We start from the raw sequence: 21551 nt of genomic DNA, 5'->3' as shown, positions 1-21551 counted from the left end.
TCTCCCTCTCCCGTCACGTGTCTCTCTCCCTCTCCCGTCACGTCATGTGTCTCTCTCCCTCTCCCGTCACGTCATGTGTCTCTCTCCCTCTCCCGTCACGTCATGTGTCTCTCTCCCTCTCCCGTCACGTCATGTGTCTCTCTCCCTCCCGTCACGTCATGTGTCTCTCTCCCTCTCCCGTCACGTCATGTGTCTCTCTCCCTCTCCCGTCACGTCATGTGTCTCTCTCCCTCTCCCGTCACGTCATGTGTCTCTCTCCCTCTCCCGTCACGTCATGTGTCTCTCTCCCTCTCCCGTCACGTCATGTGTCTCTCTCCCTCTCCCGTCACGTCATGTGTCTCTCCCCCTCTCCCGTCACGTCGCTCTCTCCCCCTCTCCCGTCACGTCGCTCTCTCCCCCTCTCCCGTCACGTCGCTCTCTCCCCCTCTCCCGTCACGTCGCTCTCTCCCCCTCTCCCGTCACGTCGCTCTCTCCCGTCACGTCGCTCTCTCTCTCTTTCTCCCTCCTGTCACGTCTCTCTCTCTCTCTCTCTCCCTCCTGTCACGTCTCTCTCTCTCTCTCTCCCTCCTGTCACGTCTCTCTCTCTCTCTCTCCCGCCTGTCACGTCTCTCTCTCTCTCTCTCCCTCCTGTCACGTCTCTCTCTCTCTCTCCCTCCTGTCACGTCTCTCTCTCTCTCTCCCTCCTGTCATGTCTCTCTCTCTCTCCCTCCTGTCATGTCTCTCTCCCTCCTGTCATGTCTCTCTCCCTCCTGTCATGTCTCTCTCTCTCTCTCCCTCCTGTCATGTCTCTCTCTCTCTCTCCCTCCTGTCATGTCTCTCTCTCTCTCTCCCTCCTGTCATGTCTCTCTCTCTCTCTCCCTCCTGTCATGTCTCTCTCTCTCTCTCCCTCCTGTCATGTCTCTCTCTCTCTCCCTCCTGTCATGTCTCTCTCTCTCTCCCTCCTGTCATGTCTCTCTCTCTCTCCCTCCTGTCATGTCTCTCTCTCTCTCTCCCTCCTGTCATGTCTCTCTCTCTCTCTCCCTCCTGTCATGTCTCTCTCTCTCTCTCCCTCCTGTCATGTCTCTCTCTCTCTCTCCCTCCTGTCATGTCTCTCTCTCTCTCTCCCTCCTGTCATGTCTCTCTCTCTCCTGTCATGTCTCTCTCTCTCTCCCTCCTGTCATGTCTCTCTCTCTCTCCCTCCTGTCATGTCTCTCTCTCTCTCCCTCCTGTCATGTCTCTCTCTCTCTCCCTCCTGTCATGTCTCTCTCTCTCTCCCTCCTGTCATGTCTCTCTCTCTCTCCCTCCCTCCTGTCATGTCTCTCTCCCTCCTGTCATGTCTCTCTCTCTCTCCCTCCTGTCATGTCTCTCTCTCCCTCCCTCCTGTCATGTCTCTCTCTCCCTCCCTCCTGTCATGTCTCTCTCTCTCTCTCCCTCCTGTCATGTCTCTCTCTCTCTCTCCCTCCTGTCATCTCTCTCTCTCTCCCTCCTGTCATCTCTCTCTCTCTCTCTCCCTCCTGTCATCTCTCTCTCTCCTGTCATGTCTCTCTCTCTCTCTCCTGTCATGTCTCTCTCTCTCTCTCTCCCCCCTCCTGTCATGTCTCTCTCTCTCTCTCTCCCTCCTGTCATGTCTCTCTCTCTCTCTCTCTCTCCCTCCTGTCATGTCTCTCTCTCTCCCTCCTGTCATGTGTCTCTCTCTCCATCCATCCTGTCATGTCTCTCTCTCTCCTTCCTGTCATGTCTCTCTCTCTCTCCCTCCTGTCATGTCTCTCTCTCTCTCTCCCTCCTGTCATCTCTCTCTCCCTCCTTTCATCTCTCTCTCCCTCCTGTCATGTCTCTCTCTCTCCCTCCTGTCATGTGTCTCTCTCTCCATCCCTCCTGTCATGTCTCTCTCTCTCCATCCCTCCTGTCATGTCTCTCTCTCTCTCTCCCTCCTGTCATGTGTCTCTCTCTCCATCCATCCTGTCATGTCTCTCCATCCATCCTGTCATGTCTCTCTCTCCATCCTGTCATGTCTCTCTCTCCATCCTGTCATGTCTCTCTCTCCATCCTGTCATGTCTCTCTCTCCATCCTGTCATGTCTCTCTCTCCATCCTGTCATGTCTCTCTCTCTCTCTCTCCCTCCTGTCATGTCTCTCTCTCTCTCTCTCCCTCCTGTCATGTGTCTCTCTCTCTCTCTCCCTCCTGTCATGTGTCTCTCTCTCCCTCCCTCCTGTCATGTCTCTCTCCATCCCTCCTGTCATGTCTCTCTCCCTCCTGTCATGTCTCTCTCTCTCTCTCCCTCCTGTCATGTGTCTCTCTCTCCATCCATCCTGTCATGTCTCTCTCTCCATCCTGTCATGTCTCTCTCTCCATCCTGTCATGTCTCTCTCTCCATCCTGTCATGTCTCTCTCTCCATCCTGTCATGTCTCTCTCTCTCTCCTGTCATGTCTCTCTCTCTCTCTCCCTCCTGTCATGTCTCTCTCTCTCTCTCTCCCTCCTGTCATGTGTCTCTCTCTCTCTCCCTCCTGTCATGTGCCTCTCTCTCCCTCCCTCCTGTCATGTCTCTCTCCATCCCTCCTGTCATGTCTCTCTCCATCCCTCCTGTCATGTGTCTCTCTCCATCCTGTCATGTGTCTCTCTCCATCCCTCCTGTCATGTCTCTCTCCATCCCTCCTGTCATGTCTCTCTCTCCATCCTGTCATGTCTCTCTCTCCATCCTGTCATGTCTCTCTCTCCATCCTGTCATGTCTCTCTCTCTCTCTCTCCCTCCTGTCATGTCTCTCTCTCTCTCTCCCTCCTGTCATGTCTCTCTCTCTCTCTCTCCCTCCTGTCATGTGTCTCTCTCTCTCTCTCCCTCCTGTCATGTGTCTCTCTCTCCCTCCCTCCTGTCATGTCTCTCTCCATCCCTCCTGTCATGTCTCTCTCCATCCTGTCATGTGTCTCTCTCCATCCCTCCTGTCATGTCTCTCTCCATCCCTCCTGTCATGTCTCTCTCCATCCCTCCTGTCATGTGTCTCTCTCCCTCCCTCCTGTCATGTCTCTCTCTCCCTCCCTCCTGTCATGTCTCTCTCTCTCTCCCTCCCTCCTGTCATGTCTCTCTCTCTCCCTCCTGTCATGTCTCTCTCCATCCCTCCTGTCATGTCTCTCTCTCCATCCCTCCTGTCATGTCTCTCTCTCCATCCCTCCTGTCATGTCTCTCTCTCCATCCCTCCTGTCATGTCTCTCTCTCCATCCCTCCTGTCATGTCTCTCTCTTTATCCCTCCTGTCATGTCTCTCTCTCCATCCTGTCATGTCTCTCTCTCCATCCTGTCATGTCTCTCCATCCTGTCATGTCTCTCTCTCCATCCTGTCATGTCTCTCTCTCTCCATCCTGTCATGTCTCTCTCTCTCCATCCTGTCATGTCTCTCTCTCTCCATCCTGTCATGTCTCTCTCTCTCCATCCTGTCATGTCTCTCTCTCTCCATCCTGTCATGTCTCTCTCTCTCCATCCTGTCATGTCTCTCTCTCTCCATCCTGTCATGTCTCTCTCTCTCCATCCTGTCATGTCTCTCTCTCTCCATCCTGTCATGTCTCTCTCTCTCCATCCTGTCATGTCTCTCTCTCTCCATCCTGTCATGTCTCTCTCTCCATCCTGTCATGTCTCTCTCTCCATCCTGTCATGTCTCTCTCTCCATCCTGTCATGTCTCTCTCTCCATGTCTTTCTTTCTCCCTGTGACTAAGCTAAACTCTTTATGGCAGGATAAAAATAGATCACGTCCGGCCACACACAGTCACCACTGCTCATGATCCTTATGGCAAACCTGATGGGACAAAAATAACTGTCACACACAACTCAGGAGCCCTGGGCTGATCTGCCTGCATCAGTGAGCCTGTTCCCCAGAAACAGCCTCGCTCAGTCACAAGGGGAGAACACTTACACCTTGCGCACACACACCATGCAATCCCCAATAGCAAGGGACAGGCTGTAGGTCCTGTGTGTGTGTGTGTGTGTGTGTGTGTGTGTGTGTGTGTGTGTGTGTGTGTGTGTGTGAGATGATAAAGAGCAAATTGGGGGGCTAAGAGAGGTCTGTGGGACGCTGAAAAGGACTGTTATGACATAGGCAGGCGGGGTGTGTGGGAGTCACAGGGCTCTGGTCCTTCCGGCTGTCCTTGTCCCAAACTGCAGGGCTCAGAGTCACAACAGCAGTCCAGCTGACATGAGTGCACACACACGCCATTCCGTGACAACGCTGACTCACTGCTGAAGCATGATGGGATGCGTCTCCCTGCAGCCTGTAGAGCAGGGATAATCAACAAGATCCAGCCGTGGGACCATGTTTTCTGGAGCGGACGGCCGGAACGCAATCACAAATCATTTGTAGACTGCAAACTGACTGCAAGAAGCACAAACGTATATAATATTTGACTAAAACAATCATTTCAAACCTTGCTTACATTTGTATATATATACGCTCACATACACAGAGTGTACAAAACATTAGGCACACCTTCCTAATATGTAGTTGCAACCCCCTCCCCCCTTTTGCCCTCAGGTCAGCCTCAATTTGTCAGGGCATGGACTCTACAAGGTGTGGAAAGCGTTCCACAGGGATGCTGGCCCATGTTGACTCAAATGCTTCCCACAGTTGTGTCAAGTTGGCTGGATGTCCTCTGGGTGGTGGACCATTCTCGATACACACAGGAGTGTGACTACTGTTGAGTGTGACAAACCCAGCAAGGCACCCTCTGAATGGCACACACACACAATCCATGTCTCAACTGTCTCAAGGCAGCTTAAACATCCTTCTTTATTCTGTCTCCTCCCCTTCATCTACACTGATTGGAATGGATTTAACAAGTGACATCAATAAGGGATCATAGCTTTCATCTGGATTCACCTTGTCAGTCTAGTCATGGAAAGAGCATGTTTGTACAATGTGTGTGTGTGTACACAACATATATTTGAGCTGTTCCCCAGTCAGCTTTCAGACCTGTCAGGGTGCTAGCTTCCTTATGGAAAACTAACCCAGTGTGACCCATCATCACCCAGCAACAGTGTTTGGCCAACTGGAAGTCTGATTAGTCGTGATTTTCTTCCCTCACCTTCCTCTCTCTCTCTATCCCTCAATTGGTTCTGCCAGTTCTGGTCTGGCCGTTCACAGCGTTACAAAAAAGTTAACATTGTCAAAGTAAGGTTGATCCTCACTCCTGCCAAGGAAAACACAGAGAGAACACACACACACACACACACACACACACACACACACACACACACACACACACACACCGTCCAATGAAAGTCTAGGCGTCGACCTCTGGGTTTCCCACAGATCCACCTTGCCCTGATTGGCAATATGCTTATGCTTACCTAGTCCTCGCAGTTCAACACAGTTGCCTAGGGGATGACTTGGGACTGGGCCCAACTTCCTCAAAGTTCAGGTTGTCATAAGACCTGTCAGTCATGGCTGAGTGGGCGGGTCTGCCTTAGGATTAGGTTGAGCGGGCAGGGACTTGTTCTAGCCTAGTGGTGTTGGTTTGCTTCGCACTCAGCATGTGCTGCCCTTAGGCCTTGTAAAGTATAACACCCCCCCACCAGGTCAAACTACACTCCACTGCAAAAGGGCTTCAAAATACACACACAGCAAACAGGAGTGAAGAACACAACTAAAACACTGAAACAGAGGGAGTTGCAGTATAAGCGAACCAATAGCCCATAGTACCAGAACACACACACACACACACACACACACACACATATGCATATTCAGTAAAAGCTAAGAGAGCAAAGTCATTCTGGTATCACTTTCATCGCTTGGCCTCACCCTGTCTGAGCGGGAAAGAGAAAGGGAAAGGTCTCTAGACCACAGAGAGTGTAGAGTGTGTGTGTCTCTCTCCTTGGCTAATTTACCTCAGAGAAGGGCCCAATAGAATCTTATGCTTTTCTATGCAGCTACACATCACACAGTATCTAGGCCTGGGGTCACAGGGGTCAAAGCTTTACTCATAACCCTTCCTCGGTTTCTGCTACAACAAACACACTTCTGTGCAAAATGACTGCACTGTGATAACGGAGGGCAGCTTGCTGTAGCTAGCTTAACCCAATGACTCCCACCGTTGTGTCCCCGCGTGATTTAGGACTTCTAACCTCTTTTAAAACATTGCGTGCTTGAGCTACAGACTCCTGGGTTGTACCGTTGGATTCGTCTATTTCATTCGCAAACCATTAGTCCGTGTGATTAACGGGGGCTGAGGTAGAGCGGTGTTTGCGAGACGAGGGCGGATCCTGAAGTGGCCCCGAGGCCGGGTCTTTTTGACAAAAAACGTTGGCTGAGTCCGAACGGTTTGAGCTAGGAACTATTAAAAGCCATCTGTGAAAAGCGGAGGCCCCCAAGAACACGCCCGTGTGACATGTTTCGCTCTATGGCGCTCACTAGCTAACACAAGAGTCGTTAGAATGTACGGGGTTCTTCTACAGATCATAGGGACTCCCAGGACATAGCGTCAGAAATAATAAGCACACCTAGCTGCCGTCACAAACAGTTGTCACCAGCTGGATATTCATTTCCCACTGAGCAAAACCATTTCTGTACTTGCAACGTGCAGATGAATTCATTTTGAAGCAGGTTTTTTTGTTGCTTTGAAGGAAAGGCTGCCCATCAGCCTCTGCTGTGGCACACAGACTGGCCTGTTCTTTTCGTGCCATCACTAGTGTCAGATGCCCTAAAAGTGATGCCTCGCTCATGAGGGAAAATGCATGCAACGTCTCAATGTCCCAAAACGACAACAGGACTAATGAAGAACCATGTTGTCTGCAGCAGAACCAAGTCAAAGCCACTAGACTGATATTTAATGAAGTAGCTGCACATGAGGGGGAGAGGAGAGCTGGCAGAGAAGGGCGTGCCCATTTACAGCCTTCCCAAATGAGACCATTCCCCTCTTTGTCTCCTCCCCTGTTAACCCCAGCACTGCTAGCTAGCCCCTAGTTGCCCTGGCTAACCCCAGCTATGCTAGCTAACCCCTAGATGCCCCTGGCGAACCCCAGCTACGCTAGCTAACCCCTAGTTGCCCCTGGCGAACCCCAGCTATGCTAGCTAACCCCTAGTTGCCCCTGGCGAACCCCAGCTATGCTAGCTAACCCCTAGTTGCCCCTGGCGAACCCCAGCTACGCTAGCTAGCCTCGAGTTGCTATACGGACATGTTAGCGCCTGTTCACCTTGGCTTGACATGGTTGGGTTGGCCCTGTGTTCTCTGTCCTCTGCTCAGCAAGCCTGAGAAGCTCAGCATCGACAGAAGCCAAGCACGCACATGTCTCCACACATCAGTGTTGAGAGAGAGAGAGACAGAGAGAGAGAGAGAGAGAGAGAGAGAGAGGAGAACAAGCGCGATGAATAAAGAGGGTGACTGAGGCCCGTTTCGGGATAAACATGTGTCTGTTCTGAGCAGCCCTTAGAGCAGTTTCCCTAAATGAACCAAACACTACAGACCAGGCAGGGCCTTCCCCGTGGACACTCACCAACTACACACATAGCATTTGCCCAGAAATTCCACAGACAACATTGAAGTGCGGGGCAAGAGGGAGCTGCCTGGTTCAAATCGAGAGCATTCTACGGAGAGCACGAACGGTCTATGTAGATCAAGTCAACAGTAGCGCTCCCTCAGACGCGCACAGACCTGTGTTCGTGTTCCTGTGCGTGTTGAAGGTTGTAAAGGCTCCTTGCTAGACAGGTCTTACGGTAAGCTGTGTTCTAGAGCCTCAGATAAATCCGTTATGGGGATATTAGAATTGAAGACAGGGGTTTCCCAAAGTGGGGTCCGCGGACAGATTTGAAATGAATATGGCAAGTAATAGACAAAACCTATTATGGACAAGAGATCTGTGGAATAAGTTGAGAGGGTGCAATGCACTGTAATATTATCAAGCCTTATGTTTTTAACTCTTAGAGATGCACAACATTGGCCTGTAAGGCTCACAGGGATTTTGGTATACACAGTACGCCCACAATAATACATATTTTCTTGTATTGCCCAAAAATTTTGTTTTGAACATAAATGCACTGTAATTTCAGCTTTAAAAACTGCTAATTTTCTCTGCCCCATGGTAAAATGTGTAGAATTGCAAGAAATGACAGTGCCATCAGAAAGTATTCATGCTGAATTCAAAATAGATTAAATTGATTTTTCCCCCCTCCCCAACTATACACAATACCCCATAATGACAAAATGCAAACGTTTTTAGAAATGTAAATTGAAAATACAACAAAGATAATCAAATGTACATAATTATTCACACCCACGAGTGAACTCCCCAGTCCTTTCAAGCACACCCATAACATGATGCAGTCACCACTATGTTTGAAAATATGGCAAGAATGTATTGGATTTGCCCCAAACATAAAACACTTTGTATTCGGGACAAAAATTGCTTTGCCACATTTTTTGCTGTATTACTTTTGTGACAGGATGCATGTTTTGGAATAAAAATAATTCTGCACAGGCTTCCTTCTTTTCACTCTGTCATTTAGGTTAGTATTGTGGAGTAACTACAATGTGTATCCATCCTCAGTTTTGTCCTATCACAGACAAACTCTAACTGTATTAATGTCACCATTGGCTTCATGGTGAAATCCCTGAGCAGTTTCCTTCCTCTCTGGCAACTGAGATAGGAAGGACGCCTGTATCTTTGTAGTGACCAGGGTGTATTGATACAGCATCCAACGTGTAATTAATAGTACACCATGCTCAAAGGGATATTGAAATGTCTGCTTCTTTTTTTGTTGCCCTTCTTCGCAAGGCATTGGAAAACCTCCCTGGTCTGTGGTTGAATCTGTGTTTGAAATCCACTGCTCAACTGAGGGACCCTACAGATAATTGTGGGGGTACAGAGATGAGGTAGTCATTAAAAAAAAATGCGTCAAACACTATTATTGCACACAGAGTGAGTCCATGCAACCTAAGCACCTTGATAAGCTAATTATTACTCCTTAACTTACTTAGGCTTGCCATAACAAAGAGGTTCAATACTTATTGACTCAAGACATTTCAACAAAATGTTCTCTCGGATGCCAAGAGGGGGACCTTTAAAACGTTATTTCGCAGGGGCCGAGACTTGATTAGTCCAAAACAAGTTTGGGAACCCCTGACTTAAGACATCCGGACCCCCTCATAGACAAGGGCCTGGCGAGTAGGAGCCACAGCATACTAGAACAAGCCTAGTAAAGATTTTTTTTAAAGAGGGTAAAAGAACATTGTGGAAACAGAGAGAGCGCCGTAGAAAGGTAGTCGACTCAAATCCGGGCAAAGCGATGTTCTGTTAGTCCCTGCTCCAGCCAGCCAGGAGAATGCGGCGACAGCGAGACAAAAATATCCGATGTATCAATTCCACCATAAAGGAATTACGCCAAGACTAACGGTGAGTTGTATGGTTTGTTACATTTTGAAAGGATTGGGTTTGTTTGCCAGAAATTTTAAAGTGTTTTTTTCTCTAGCCAATATCTTCAGCTCTAACCAGGGTTTGGGGGGGGGTCAGTGCAATTTTAATTCCAGTCAATTTATAAAAGTAAACCAAATTCCAATTCCAATTTGAAACGTTACTCATTTTAAAAGTATTGAGGAGAATTGGAATTTCAGCATTCTTTCTGAATTGACTGGAATTGAAATGGAATTGGCCCCAACCCTGGCTCTAGCAAAGGAAACTCATTTACCTGGTCTAACACAGTGCCACTGCATAAAGAACCACTGTGATTTCATTTTTTGGGGACGATTTTTGGGAGTCAAGGAGGCCGATATTCAATATCATTAAATTTGAACATTTTGATGACAATTTCCCAGAATCAATTTTAAAATCAATTAACTTGACTTTGTTTTTACCAAATGAAATACTATACATGGTAATATTGTTTTGGGAATGGTAAAGCTCTTTATAAACTGGGTAAAGGAGCAGGACACTAACCCGTAGCTTGCAAGTTACCAGTATCTTGTTTTGTAACGTGCTGTAGCATGAGTTGGTAGCTAACTAGATGCAGTCCAGCCAGAAGTTCCTCGTCGACTTGCAACAATTTGACACAAGTGTGCTCGCTTTACACAGCAGATATCGGCTGTGCCGGTAGTCAAGGAAAGGCAAAACATATCAGCCAGACCGATAATCAGTTGTTCTCTACCACGGAGTATGTGTGTGTGTGTGTGTGTGTGCGTGCGTATGTGCTTACAGACTAACCCTACCTGGTTGATCCTGCCAGTAGCATATGTTTGTTTCAAAGATTATGCCATGCGAGTCTAAGTACACACGGCCGGTACAGGGAAACTGCAAATGGCTCATTAAATCAGTTTAAATCATTAACTCGTGCTGCAGGCTTTGGAGTCTGACAGACAGGCCGGACTTCAATGACCTGAGCAACCGGACTGGAGAGGAGCTCAGGTGGACACGGACTGATATGCAAACTGAGCCAGCGACTGCCTCTGATACAGTTGCAGATCGCTGTGTTGTCGTGGAGGCTTCGGTCACCCACGACGGAACATCCCATCCTACATCCAGGACCACGCTCCTATGTTAATCAGACGGATATGCAGCTACTGCAAAACTGGACTGGCCTGAGGCAAAACTCGCTGCTCTGGACTGTGCTGACCACTCTGTCTCCCATTCTATGTGCCAGAATGCTTCCGTTGGAGAGGACATTCTCACCTTTTACTGTTAAGGCGAGACTGCGCGTTCTACCAACAAAATAGAACCTAGCACTCTGGTACCCTGCAAACCATGACCCATGTTGTATTCTACACGAGTCAAATGTAATGGAGTCCATTGTCCATGTTGTGAACGGCTGCTGTTCATACAAGGATTTGTACATTGCTAGACATGACCGCCGTGTTGACCTGACAGCCAGCGAGGTGAGACAAGTGGTCTCACCAACAGTACACATGCATGAACATTATTGTGTAAGGGGAAGCTGGTTTGATGTTGATATGTTTCCTGTGTGCCAACTACACAAGATATTGTTGTTGTGGGGGGGCGGGGCTTATTTTGGAAGTGGGCTTCTCATTGGACGGCTACATGGAGCAGACCTTTGCAGAGAGGCTGCTTAAAATACCAGTCCCTCGTGGCACGCTGGGACAGCCTCGGGTGGAGGTGAATGCTGGTGGCGCTGCTATTCGGCAGTCTCGGCCACGTTCACAGGCTTGCAGTGCGTGGCCTCCAGATTGTGTGCCTGATAAAAACTAGGACAAAGCAGTTGGCTAGGTACTGCTCTGATTCAGCCATCGTGAGCAGCCTAGCTGTTCGGAGAAGGGGGGTGCTTTCTGTACCCTTGAGTGCCAAGCACACAGGGACCTTTGAAATATTTTGGATCCTTTTTTTTGTTAATTTGATTGGTGGATTCAAATAAAGTTTTTTTAAAGTGTGTGTGTATGTGTGTGAGTGAGAGATGGGTTGAGATGAGGACATGGCCGCTAACAAGCAAATGACAGCTGCTATGAAATGTACCAGCACATGTAGTTACAGTGTGAGTCAGGGGTAGAAAGGAGTAGTACTACTCAGACACACACAAATAAAATAACACACACATTGGTATAGGCCAATGCCTACTCATGTTTATAAAAAAAACACACAATGTAGACATCCACACACACACACACTTGGCTGTGCGTGACTATGGCGTGACACACAGTAAATAACCATGGCTATCCCTGTGTGTGATGCGAGTTCATATCTAGCTCTATGAATCTCCCCTCCAGCCATCTCTGCTGCCCATTTGAATGATGCAGTAACACCATGTAAACAAGCATTGGCTTTTTTGGCCACCAGCCCTGTTTCAGAGGGAAGTGGACTGCGGTGTGAGGGGGGGGGGGGGGGGGGGGGGGGGGGGGGGCTTTCACCGGACTACTGCTGAGGTGTGGTCTTACTGGTTCTTTTACAGTGGCCGAAGCGTTGCCCAGGTGGGTGCTGCATTTCAGGAGTGGGCGATCCTGCCTACCCTACAAAGGAAGTGCTCTGAACATCGAAGATGACGAGGTGCCCCGATGAAGAGCTCTGTGGCCTGTTTGTCAGATGGCCTGGCTGTACCGTCTAGGCTCCCTCCGATCGAACATGCGACTTGTTCGAACTACCTAGCATCGAAAGCGGTGGAAGACCGTCGCTCATGAACTGCAGACCCCTAAAAATGTTTTGTTCATTTGTTTTGAATTTAAAGCGACTGACATTGTGCTTGTATTTTATATAGCGCTTTTCATTACATCTACTGCTCGTCCCAAAAGGACATGGTTGCCCGCCGGTGATTCGGCCTAACAAGCCCTGAGTCTAACAAGGGAGGGATCGCATGTACAAGCCCAGTCCGATCAAACCTTCCTTAGGCCACGTGGAGCCAGAGTTTGTGAAATGTTTGATGCTATTTGGAGCATTTCCCCCCCTATTTTCTTAAGAGACTATGGAGATAGGATCAACTGTAGAAAACCCTGTCACAGTCACTCTCTCTGGCCCTGGGACACGGTCTCACAAACTGACATTCTAACTCTTGCAGTAGGGGGATCCCTTGCCCCTATGGAGCTTGGCAGGTTATGGGGGCCATAAACTGGCCTCTCACAGCTCTGGCCCTAGACAATCAGATTGGTTGCTTTGTATATAGTCTGCTATGTTCATTGCCCTTATGTTCTTGGTGTAACCCGTTAGCCTACGCTAACACCTTGAGGCGTTCGGCATGCTTCCCAGGTGAAAGTGTTCGGAAGAGTTTGTGCATATATTATGGTGCCATTTTGTTCGTTTAGGACTTCGGTGAGGGTTCTGGCACACACACGTGCACATTTTTTTGGGAGGCAAACTTAAGTCTGTAGCCAAAGTCTACGACCCTTCGTCTGTGATTGGTCAACAGTAGGGAATCTTCAGTAAAGTATTTGTCGTTATTGAACAAGAGACGACTCGTTTTAATGCAATTTTGTAATTGAGAAATACTGCACCGAACCACTTAGTTAGATGTAAAATTGTGCGACTAAGACCTTGGCAAAAATGTCAAACTTAATGACAGATTTCCTGAGTTATATTAGCTCAATTCTGACTATTTTGAGGAAGCGTATACTGGCTATGGTGTCTCAAAACGGACAAACAGTACTATTGCCACTTTTTTCCTGTTTTTTCCAAGCGAATGTCTTTTACGGGACTATGTAAGCACACTCGTTCGGTTCGCCTAGCCATTATGTATGCTTCCATTTCCTTGCTACTACATCAGTTGCTACAATGTATAGGCCCTACTGCTATTCCCCTGCATCAGCCAAAACGTGTTTATTGCTTAAACCATCGTTAGCTTAGCACTGTTACATATTCTTGTTTTTATCTTGTAGGTAACCACTTTGACTCATCCCCTCCTGCTAAATTGGTGTGTGTGTGTGTCTTAATTAAGTGTGTTCGCTCATTACCACGCCTTCGAACAGAGGCGCCGGCACCACTTTCGGGGACCACCACCAGTTGGCGGCGCTCTTTTTCATCAACAGTCTCCATGTTTGTCTGAGCAGGCTGACATATAGCCTGTGTTCTATCCACCACCTGCACTCAAAAACAGCCATTGTTAAGGTCATGCACTCTAAAGCCAACACCGCTTTGTCTAGCAGTTGTCATTTCTCTCTCTCTCTCTCCATCGTGTATTACCAATCCATCATTGAAAAGCAGGAGGGATTAAACATCTGTAGCGCCCGCCTGTTTCCCCCAGCGGGAAAAGACATGTAGGCGTTGCTGTTCAGCTCCCCGGTCATTTAACGTCCTATTGAACCCTCAGCAATGAGTTCACCTGGCTCCAAAGTCATGGGACCAACATACACAAGAATACAACACACCGAAACCCCAATCGTCTGCCAACCGTGTGAAGGTCTTGACAACAAGCTGTTGCACACTAGAAGTAGAAAGTGAAGGGAAAAGGGGATACCTAGTCAGTTGCACAACTGAATGCTTTCAACCAAAATGTGTCTTCAGAGGGGGGGGGGGGGGGCTACCTTAAAATGGACATCCACGTCACGGCTCCTACACGCCAGGCTACCTGCCGCACCCAGATGGACACGCACCAGGGCTCCAGGACAGGTAAATACAATTGTTGGACAAGTAGAATATCGTTATGAATTGTCAGAATGTAAATGTTTAAAAAAAAGTAGAATAACACACAAATATAAAATAGCAAGCAATACATATGATCATAATTGATCATAATAATAATTAGAATATAATAATTGATCATAATTGATCATAATAATAATTAGAATATAATAATTGATCATAATTGATCATAATAATAATTAGAATATAATAATTGATCATAATTGATCATAATAATAATTAGAATATAATAATTGATCATAATAATAATTAGAATATAATAATTGATCATAATTGGATCAAAGTGAGCAATCTCCACGCGTTAACGATGCTCCGAGGCCTGGGATATCAAAGACTATACCAGCTACAGTGCACATATTTCTCCCGTTTGTAAAGTTGTAAAAATGATTTCAAATCCAACCAGAAAACTTGCTTCTGTGCGCTGAAATAAACTACCCAATGTCATTCTTGGTGAGTGTGGACATTTATAAGCGAAAGTGAATTTCTAAAAAACAAAGTTAAAATCAGCTAGGCTAGCGAATATCAAGTCTGTATGACCCAGAGGCATGACCGCTGCGTGATAGATTGTTTACTGTGTTGCTTGGCAACACAATGGCAGAGAGCGGGCCACTCTTAGAAATAGAATGAATAGAACGGGCTTGGAAGCTCTAACCCTGGCAATTTGACTGGTAAACTCACAATGGCTGACTGTGATGCAATCATTTCCATGGTATTTTGAAATGTTCCATCAACTGATGCTGGATTGCCATGGTAATGTACAATGCTCACTCAAATGAGGCCAACTGATGTGGCTCATGCCATGGAATGTATTTTTTGTAATGTCAGTCGAGTTGATTCAACAAATCACAGCACAGATTGAAGGGTATACTTCCTGCATTTTACTTCCTGGCATGGGCACACTCAAAATGTCTGACAGTCTACCGATTATGCCGTCATTGACTTGAATGGAGACACCCTTTCTATTCATTCTATTTCTATGGGGCAACTGCTACAGTCAGCAGCACAGCAGGAGAGAGAATATTTGCCTTCATTTTGCAATTTGAACGGTTAAACTGTGCCCGTGGTAATTTGCTTGACCCAAAAAACATTACCAAAAATTCTATGAACGTCACAGCCCTAGTGAAACAAGATTATAGATAAACAGATCTTAGTTGGCTAGCTACGTTGCTTTGAAGTGCCTACCTTAAGCAACTTGATGATTACTAGAACGAGCTATACCCACCCCGCATCCCACTGGTGGCTTGCCTCTTAAGTTAAGCAGGGTTGGTCCTGGTCGGTCCCTGGATGGGCGACCAGATGCTGCTGTAAGTGGTGTTGGAGGGCCAGTAGGAGGCACTCTTTCCTCTGGTCTAAAAAACAACAACATCCCAGGGCAGTGACTGGGGACATTGCCCTGTGTAGGATGCAGTCTTCCGGCTGGGACGTTAAATGGGTGTCCTGACTCTCTGTGGTCACTAAAGATCCCATGGCACTTATCGTAAGAGTAGGGGTGTTAACCCCGGTGTCCTGGCTAAATTCCCAATCTGGCCCTCATACCATCATGGTCACCTAATCATCAAAGCTTCCAATTGGCTCATTTATCCCTGTAACTATTCCCTGGGCTGTTGCCTTAAATAAAAATGTTTTCTAAGTCAACTTACCTGGTAAAATAAAGGGTTAAATAAAATAAGTCAAGGGGTATGAATAGTTTCTGAAGCCACTTTATGTTGACAGTATAAAGACTGTAGATGGTAATTGTCAAACATGACTGGCGTTAAGCCTATATTTATGTAATTAAAGTTTGGCTACATTTTCTGGCGGCTCAAACATTTCAGCATTTGTTTGGACAGGAGTCTCTACCCAGTATGCATATCACCTACATTTTGACATTAATGCTTTTTTATGTACGTACATGAAAAATGTATTTAAATATTATTCCAATGTTGGCCTCTCTGGAGTAATTGTTTGTTTATTGTGATTATTGGAAAACTTAACCGCACACACACACACTAATGCTAGTGGCTGAATGGACGCAAGACCCCGCAAAGTTCCAACATCTAGTGGAAAGCCTTCCCAGAAGAGTGGAGACATGTAAAGCAGCAAGGGGGGGCTACTCCATATTAATGCCCATGATTTTGGAATGAGATGTTCGATGAGCAGGTGTCCACATACTTTTGTTAACGTAGTGTATATTCTTCTTGTCCGACTATTTTTGAAAGTATTTAAAGTATCCAGCTAGCGACTGGAACGAGCTGCAAACCCCCCCCCCCCCCCCAAAACACTCAAACTGGACAGTTTTATCTCCATCTCTTCATTCAAAGACTCAATCATTGACACTGACACGTGTTGCTGCTTCGCACGATGTATGGATGTCTCTACCTTCTTGCCCTTTGTGCTGATGTCAATACCCAATAATGTTTGTACCATGTTTTATGCTGCTACCATGTTGTGCTGCTGCCATGTTGTGTTGCTACCGTGTTGTTGTCATGTGTTGCTGCCATGCTGTGCTGTCGTCATAGGTCTCTCTTTACGTAGTGTTGGGGCGTCTCCCTTGTCGTGATGTGTGTTTTGTCCTAGATTTGTAACCCCAGCTCCCGTTCCCGCGGAAGGCCTTTTGCCTTTTGGTAGGCCATCATTGTAAATAAGAATTTGTTCTTAACGGACTTGCCTAGTTAAATAAAAGGCTAAATAAAATACAAGAGGACAAGCATTAATGTCGAGGCCTGCATCAGCAACTCGCACATTGTCTCTTCTCTATCCATCCTTTCCCTTCCTCCACCAGTCATGGTCCTGTCAACCTTCTCTTCATCAAGTGATCCCATCATGGGTTCCCTTTTCACCCTCTTCCTCCCTCCACCAGTCTCTCTGGGCACCTCCCTCCATCCCATCATTCCCGGCATCATTAAGCTTTTCATCCCTGTATCATAATCCCAAGAGCAGCTCCCATAGCACCCCCTCTCCTTCACGCCATCGCTCCTCCATCTGTCTGTGGGTCCTTCTCGCCTTCCTTCCTTCTCTACCTTATCAGTTAGGGACATATTGCCCCGTCACCATCTATTACTCTTTCCCTCCCTCTATCCATCAGTCCTGGTCCTATCGTCTTCTCTATGTCATCCCTCCATTCATTGTGGCTGCGTCATCCTTCACCCTGCATCGTCTGTATTCAGAGTGATTACACGCTTGGTTAACTCATTCAGGACTCCACTCTCAGGAGTGACGCACTCTGGACAAGGGCAAAGAGGCTTTGCATGCACTCAGGTCTCGCACACACACCAGCAGCTATAGCTCAGCATTCAACGCCATAGTACCCTCCAAGCCCATCATTAAGCTTGGGGCCCAGGATCTGAATCACACACTGTGCAACTGGGTCCTGGACTTCCTGACGGGCCACCCCCAGGTGGTGAAGGTAGGAAACAACACCTCCACTTCGCTGATCCTCAACACAGGGGACCCACAAGGGTGCATGCTCAGCCCCCTCCTGTACTCTCTGTTCAGCCATGACTGCGTGGCAACACACACCTCCAACTCAATCATCAAGTTTGCAGACAACACAACAGTAGTAGGCCTGATTACCAACAATGACAAAACAGCCTACAGGGAGGAGGTGAGGGCCCTGGGAGGGTGGTGCCAGGAAAATAACCTCTTACTCAGCGTTAACAAAACAAAAGAGCTGATCGCAGACTTCAGGAAAAAGAGAGAGCGAACAAATTGCAGTGAGTGAGAAGCATAGGGGGTGAGAGATATAAATATTTTTCGACGAATGTCAGATAAAAACCAATTAGTCGAAGCCGGTGCCTGGTTCATATTTTGGCAGGGATTCCAATGGGGCGGTGACTGCCTTGTTGTTATCTCTCAGCCAGAATGTCAAGCGGAGGAAAACCACCCAAACAGCAGGCCTCCACCCCTTCCTCTGCCCTCACACTGACTGAGTGGCTGGGCTAGGGCGGCACACCTTTCAGTGGGGACTCCTGCCTTGACACTGCCGGGGCAGACAAAGGAAGTGTTCTGTTCCTGTGCTGTGTTCTAGATCCTGCCTGGGAAATGATATCAGTGGTGGCCCAGGACCACAAGACAGGCAGACAGTGAGACAAGCTGTGTGTCTGTATGAAGACGGAGCACTGATCTCTCCATAAGCTCACTCACAAATAGTAGACGGACGGACAGACAGACGAGCTCTTTCAAATCTACTTCGATATGCCGCGTGACAATACATTGACCTCTTCTACACAGAATGAAGCTGCGACAGATTAAAATAATACCAGAAAATACAGGAGGGTTAACATTATAAAAACACACAGCAAGTGACTGGCAGTTAGGCTAAGAGTTCAATGAGAGGTCGATAATCTACACGAGCTGATGCACTCCTTGAGTGAGTTCACAAACAGGCAAATGCGTTTGTCTGCTAATCACGTGCATATATTCTGAGCTTATCACGCCATTGCAAAGTTGTCAATTACATTTTCATTACTCTCCTCTCTTTGCATGCAAATATGAATCAGACTCTGCCCTTGCCTGATTCACCAGGGTTTGCATTGTAAATATTGTGTGACTAAGTCAGGAAACAAAATCTGTAGTCAAGAAACAAATAAGGCCAATGGATCGTTCCACCTCAAAAAACACAAGAAAGAGGATTGACACCAGCCATTTCAAATTTTTCTGAAATAATTTGTTGTTAAAAAAATAAGATTATCATTCCATGGATTCCTCACACTCTATGCCAATCCCACATCAACAACGAGTATAGGGTTCTCTATGTTTGACAAGTAGTATGGAGCAGCGGCTTGGAGTACTGTTTCTTCATCCTATGTAATGTATTCTCAATGAATTTGGTGATGTTTTTTCCCCATGTTCAGAGAAATTAGTATATAGCTAGGTTTCCATCCAATTGGAGACAGATTCTCATGCATAAAACTATATGCACATTTTCCTACTAGAAATTTTTTATCCAACATTACTCACATTAAAAGGTTGAATGGAAACCTCGTTATTGAAGGTGTTGTTATGTCCCACCCTACATCACGAGGTTCTGACCACTAGGTGGTGGTGTTCATGCTATTAGATAATTTTTTTAAAGAATACCAAACGTTAAAGGGATAGTTCACCAAAATTACATATTGGTTTTCCATGGACCAGGTATGACAGCAACCCATGCTTTGTTTGTTTACCTGGCCACTGTTTCAAATGCTAACTTTTTAGTGTGTGTCACAAATCCAAAGCAAGTCCATGGTACATATATTAAGCATTTTCACGCTTCATGTGGTATTTCATTTAAATAATGTTTCCCCAATTCTTATCTTACACGTTTCCAAATCCAGAAACAATTTCAGAACAATCTGAGACGGTATCATGGCTTGCTGAAATTACATGGAACGACCCCAATGGGAGAATACACTTGTCTTGCAAAGTCTCACGTCATGATGGAAAGACAGGACTGGGCATGGAAGTATAATACATTCACAATCTCTCCCTCCCTACCCCTACAGATGATACATGAGCAGTGACCTGTCAAAAACCAAGCCATAAACTGAGCTACAACTCTACAATCCATTATCAAACAAGCTACAAGATATACAAGTCCCCTCTTCAGAGCTAGAACTCTAAAGGCGGAAGTGTCACCCAGAAAATAAAGTGACAGGTCAGCATCGCATTCGCAGCGAGGTGTCAATTCCCACGATGACGTCGCCACACACCTGGCATGCCTTTAGTTACAACACAATTGACCTAAACAAACTACACCGTCATGATAACCTCTAAAATGTATTTGCTCAGCCAAAATATGATACATTGTAGCTAGAACATGTTATTTAGACTCGTACGAAAACGTAACAAAATCCGCACAAGTCACCGTGCCTGTGTGCCGCCAGCTAGCCCTCTAGCTACCGCTAACTTGTTACCTAACTAGCCAATTTACAGTGAAGACGAAGTCAACGTAACAAGCAAAAACCTAGCTGGCTAAATAGTTCACTTGCTTCCATGTTGAAATCTGATCGAGACGTTAGCCAAACAATGCACCTTGCGAGGGAAATAACGTTACACAGAACACGGCTAGTCCGATAAATCTAGCTACCTGAAAACTAGATATCTAACTAGTTAGCTAGCTAACGTTAGTATAGCCTGCGTGACGGGCTTCTATAGAAATACATTTTCAAGACCTAATCTTCTTGGCCACTTGCTGTGCAACGTCAGGCCACACTGCACCGGATGCTCAAAATAGCGTCTCGCCGGTTAATGTTACCGCGTTGGCCAAAAATGAGAACATGCCATGATATGATATCTACAGTACTTAGGTAGCTAGCCATCCAGGGGAAAGAGGAGTCATTACCACCATAATAGTATTATTTATCGTGCATTTTCTGATAGTAAAAGAGCTAAACATCGTTTGTTTTGTAGCTGTCAAATATTACCAGCCACAAAAGAGATTAGTAACTGGTACTGTAGCGTTATGTGCTGTCAACGGGAAAGGGGTAGCTGTACTCACCCCATTAACCAATCCATGATGTTTGTAACAAGGGTAGGGATAAATCCGCCAAGGCTGCTGGAGGCGACCCCCTACTTTATCCGGGCACCCCTCGCTTCCCCGCCTGGCCCCGACTCTTCGTGGATCGGTTTCTCCCTGTGCTTAATTCGGTCGTCAAATGTCAAAAACGTATCGCTGATGTCCTTGTTTTTAACCTGAGCCTAGATAACTATAAGAACATGAACAGCTAACTACCTAGTCGGAGCCCTGATGCTGCGCTGAGTGAGAGGAGCGCAGCATTGAGTGACTTTGAGCTCGGAGAAGAGCGGGCAAAAGTCTCGGTCCAATTTCCAGTCAGCGAGGTATCCTGCTGGGGCTTCGCTTTACGTCCCCGTACGCTGGCGTGTCGAATGTCCTTCGCAGACTGCAGGACCGAATGAATCGAGTCTTGCGATGCCACTAGTCTAGCTAACAACACTCTGTCATGAATCCTTGTACTGTATTAGCTCTGGAGCTCAAACCGCTAGCAATCTTCAGCTGCTGCGAACGAAATCCGGAAGTAAACACAGATCCGACCATAGAGATAGATAGAGGACTCTGGTGCCCAAAAGCAGTTTTAGAATGTATTCGTTTAACTAGGCAAGTCAGTTAATAATACATTCTTATTTACAATGACTGAGAATGAGCAGAGCAATTCAGGAATTTCACACTTTTGAAGTAATGTTAGTCAGCTGGGTGGGACTTCCAATGGGTTATGGAAGGATCACATAATTGCATCCACATCATCAGGAACGATCAGCCAATGAATTATACTTGTGAGCAAACATTCCATAACTCCAAATGGCAGTAAATTGTCAACCTTGGCTTTATGCCTGTTCAAACAGCACACTCTGGGTGGCAGTTTGCACCCTTTCAGTTTGTTTACCAACCATAGAAGTAGTAGAAGAATAAAATTGACTACTTCAAAATGTAGAGGGACTCAATGGCGCTACCCATGCTCTCACAGATGCCAAGTGGGACAGATACAATGTTGTGTCTTCTAACTATCTCTATGGGTCCAACCGAGCCCCTTCCTCGTTTGTCTGCGTGGT

General features: G+C 46.8%; 1 protein-coding gene across 1 annotated transcript in view; it reads right to left on the bottom strand.

The window, feature by feature from the left end:
- The window catches only part of LOC129862744 (MOB kinase activator 2-like), an 88808-nt gene extending 67787 nt beyond the window's left edge, over nt 1–21021 (bottom strand). Inside the window, exon 1 of the mRNA XM_055934672.1 lies at nt 20482–21021. Coding sequence (XP_055790647.1) covers nt 20482–20498 — 17 coding nt within the window. The 5' untranslated portion in view covers nt 20499–21021. The remainder of the gene's footprint in view (nt 1–20481) is intronic.
- Between the last annotated feature and the right edge of the window lie 530 nt (nt 21022–21551).

The sequence above is a fragment of the Salvelinus fontinalis genome, chromosome 9 (genome assembly GCF_029448725.1).
Source record: "Salvelinus fontinalis isolate EN_2023a chromosome 9, ASM2944872v1, whole genome shotgun sequence".
Taxonomy (NCBI): domain Eukaryota; kingdom Metazoa; phylum Chordata; class Actinopteri; order Salmoniformes; family Salmonidae; genus Salvelinus; species Salvelinus fontinalis.
Note: the sequence above shows the minus strand (reverse complement) of the source record. Positions and strands in the feature narration are given on the sequence as shown.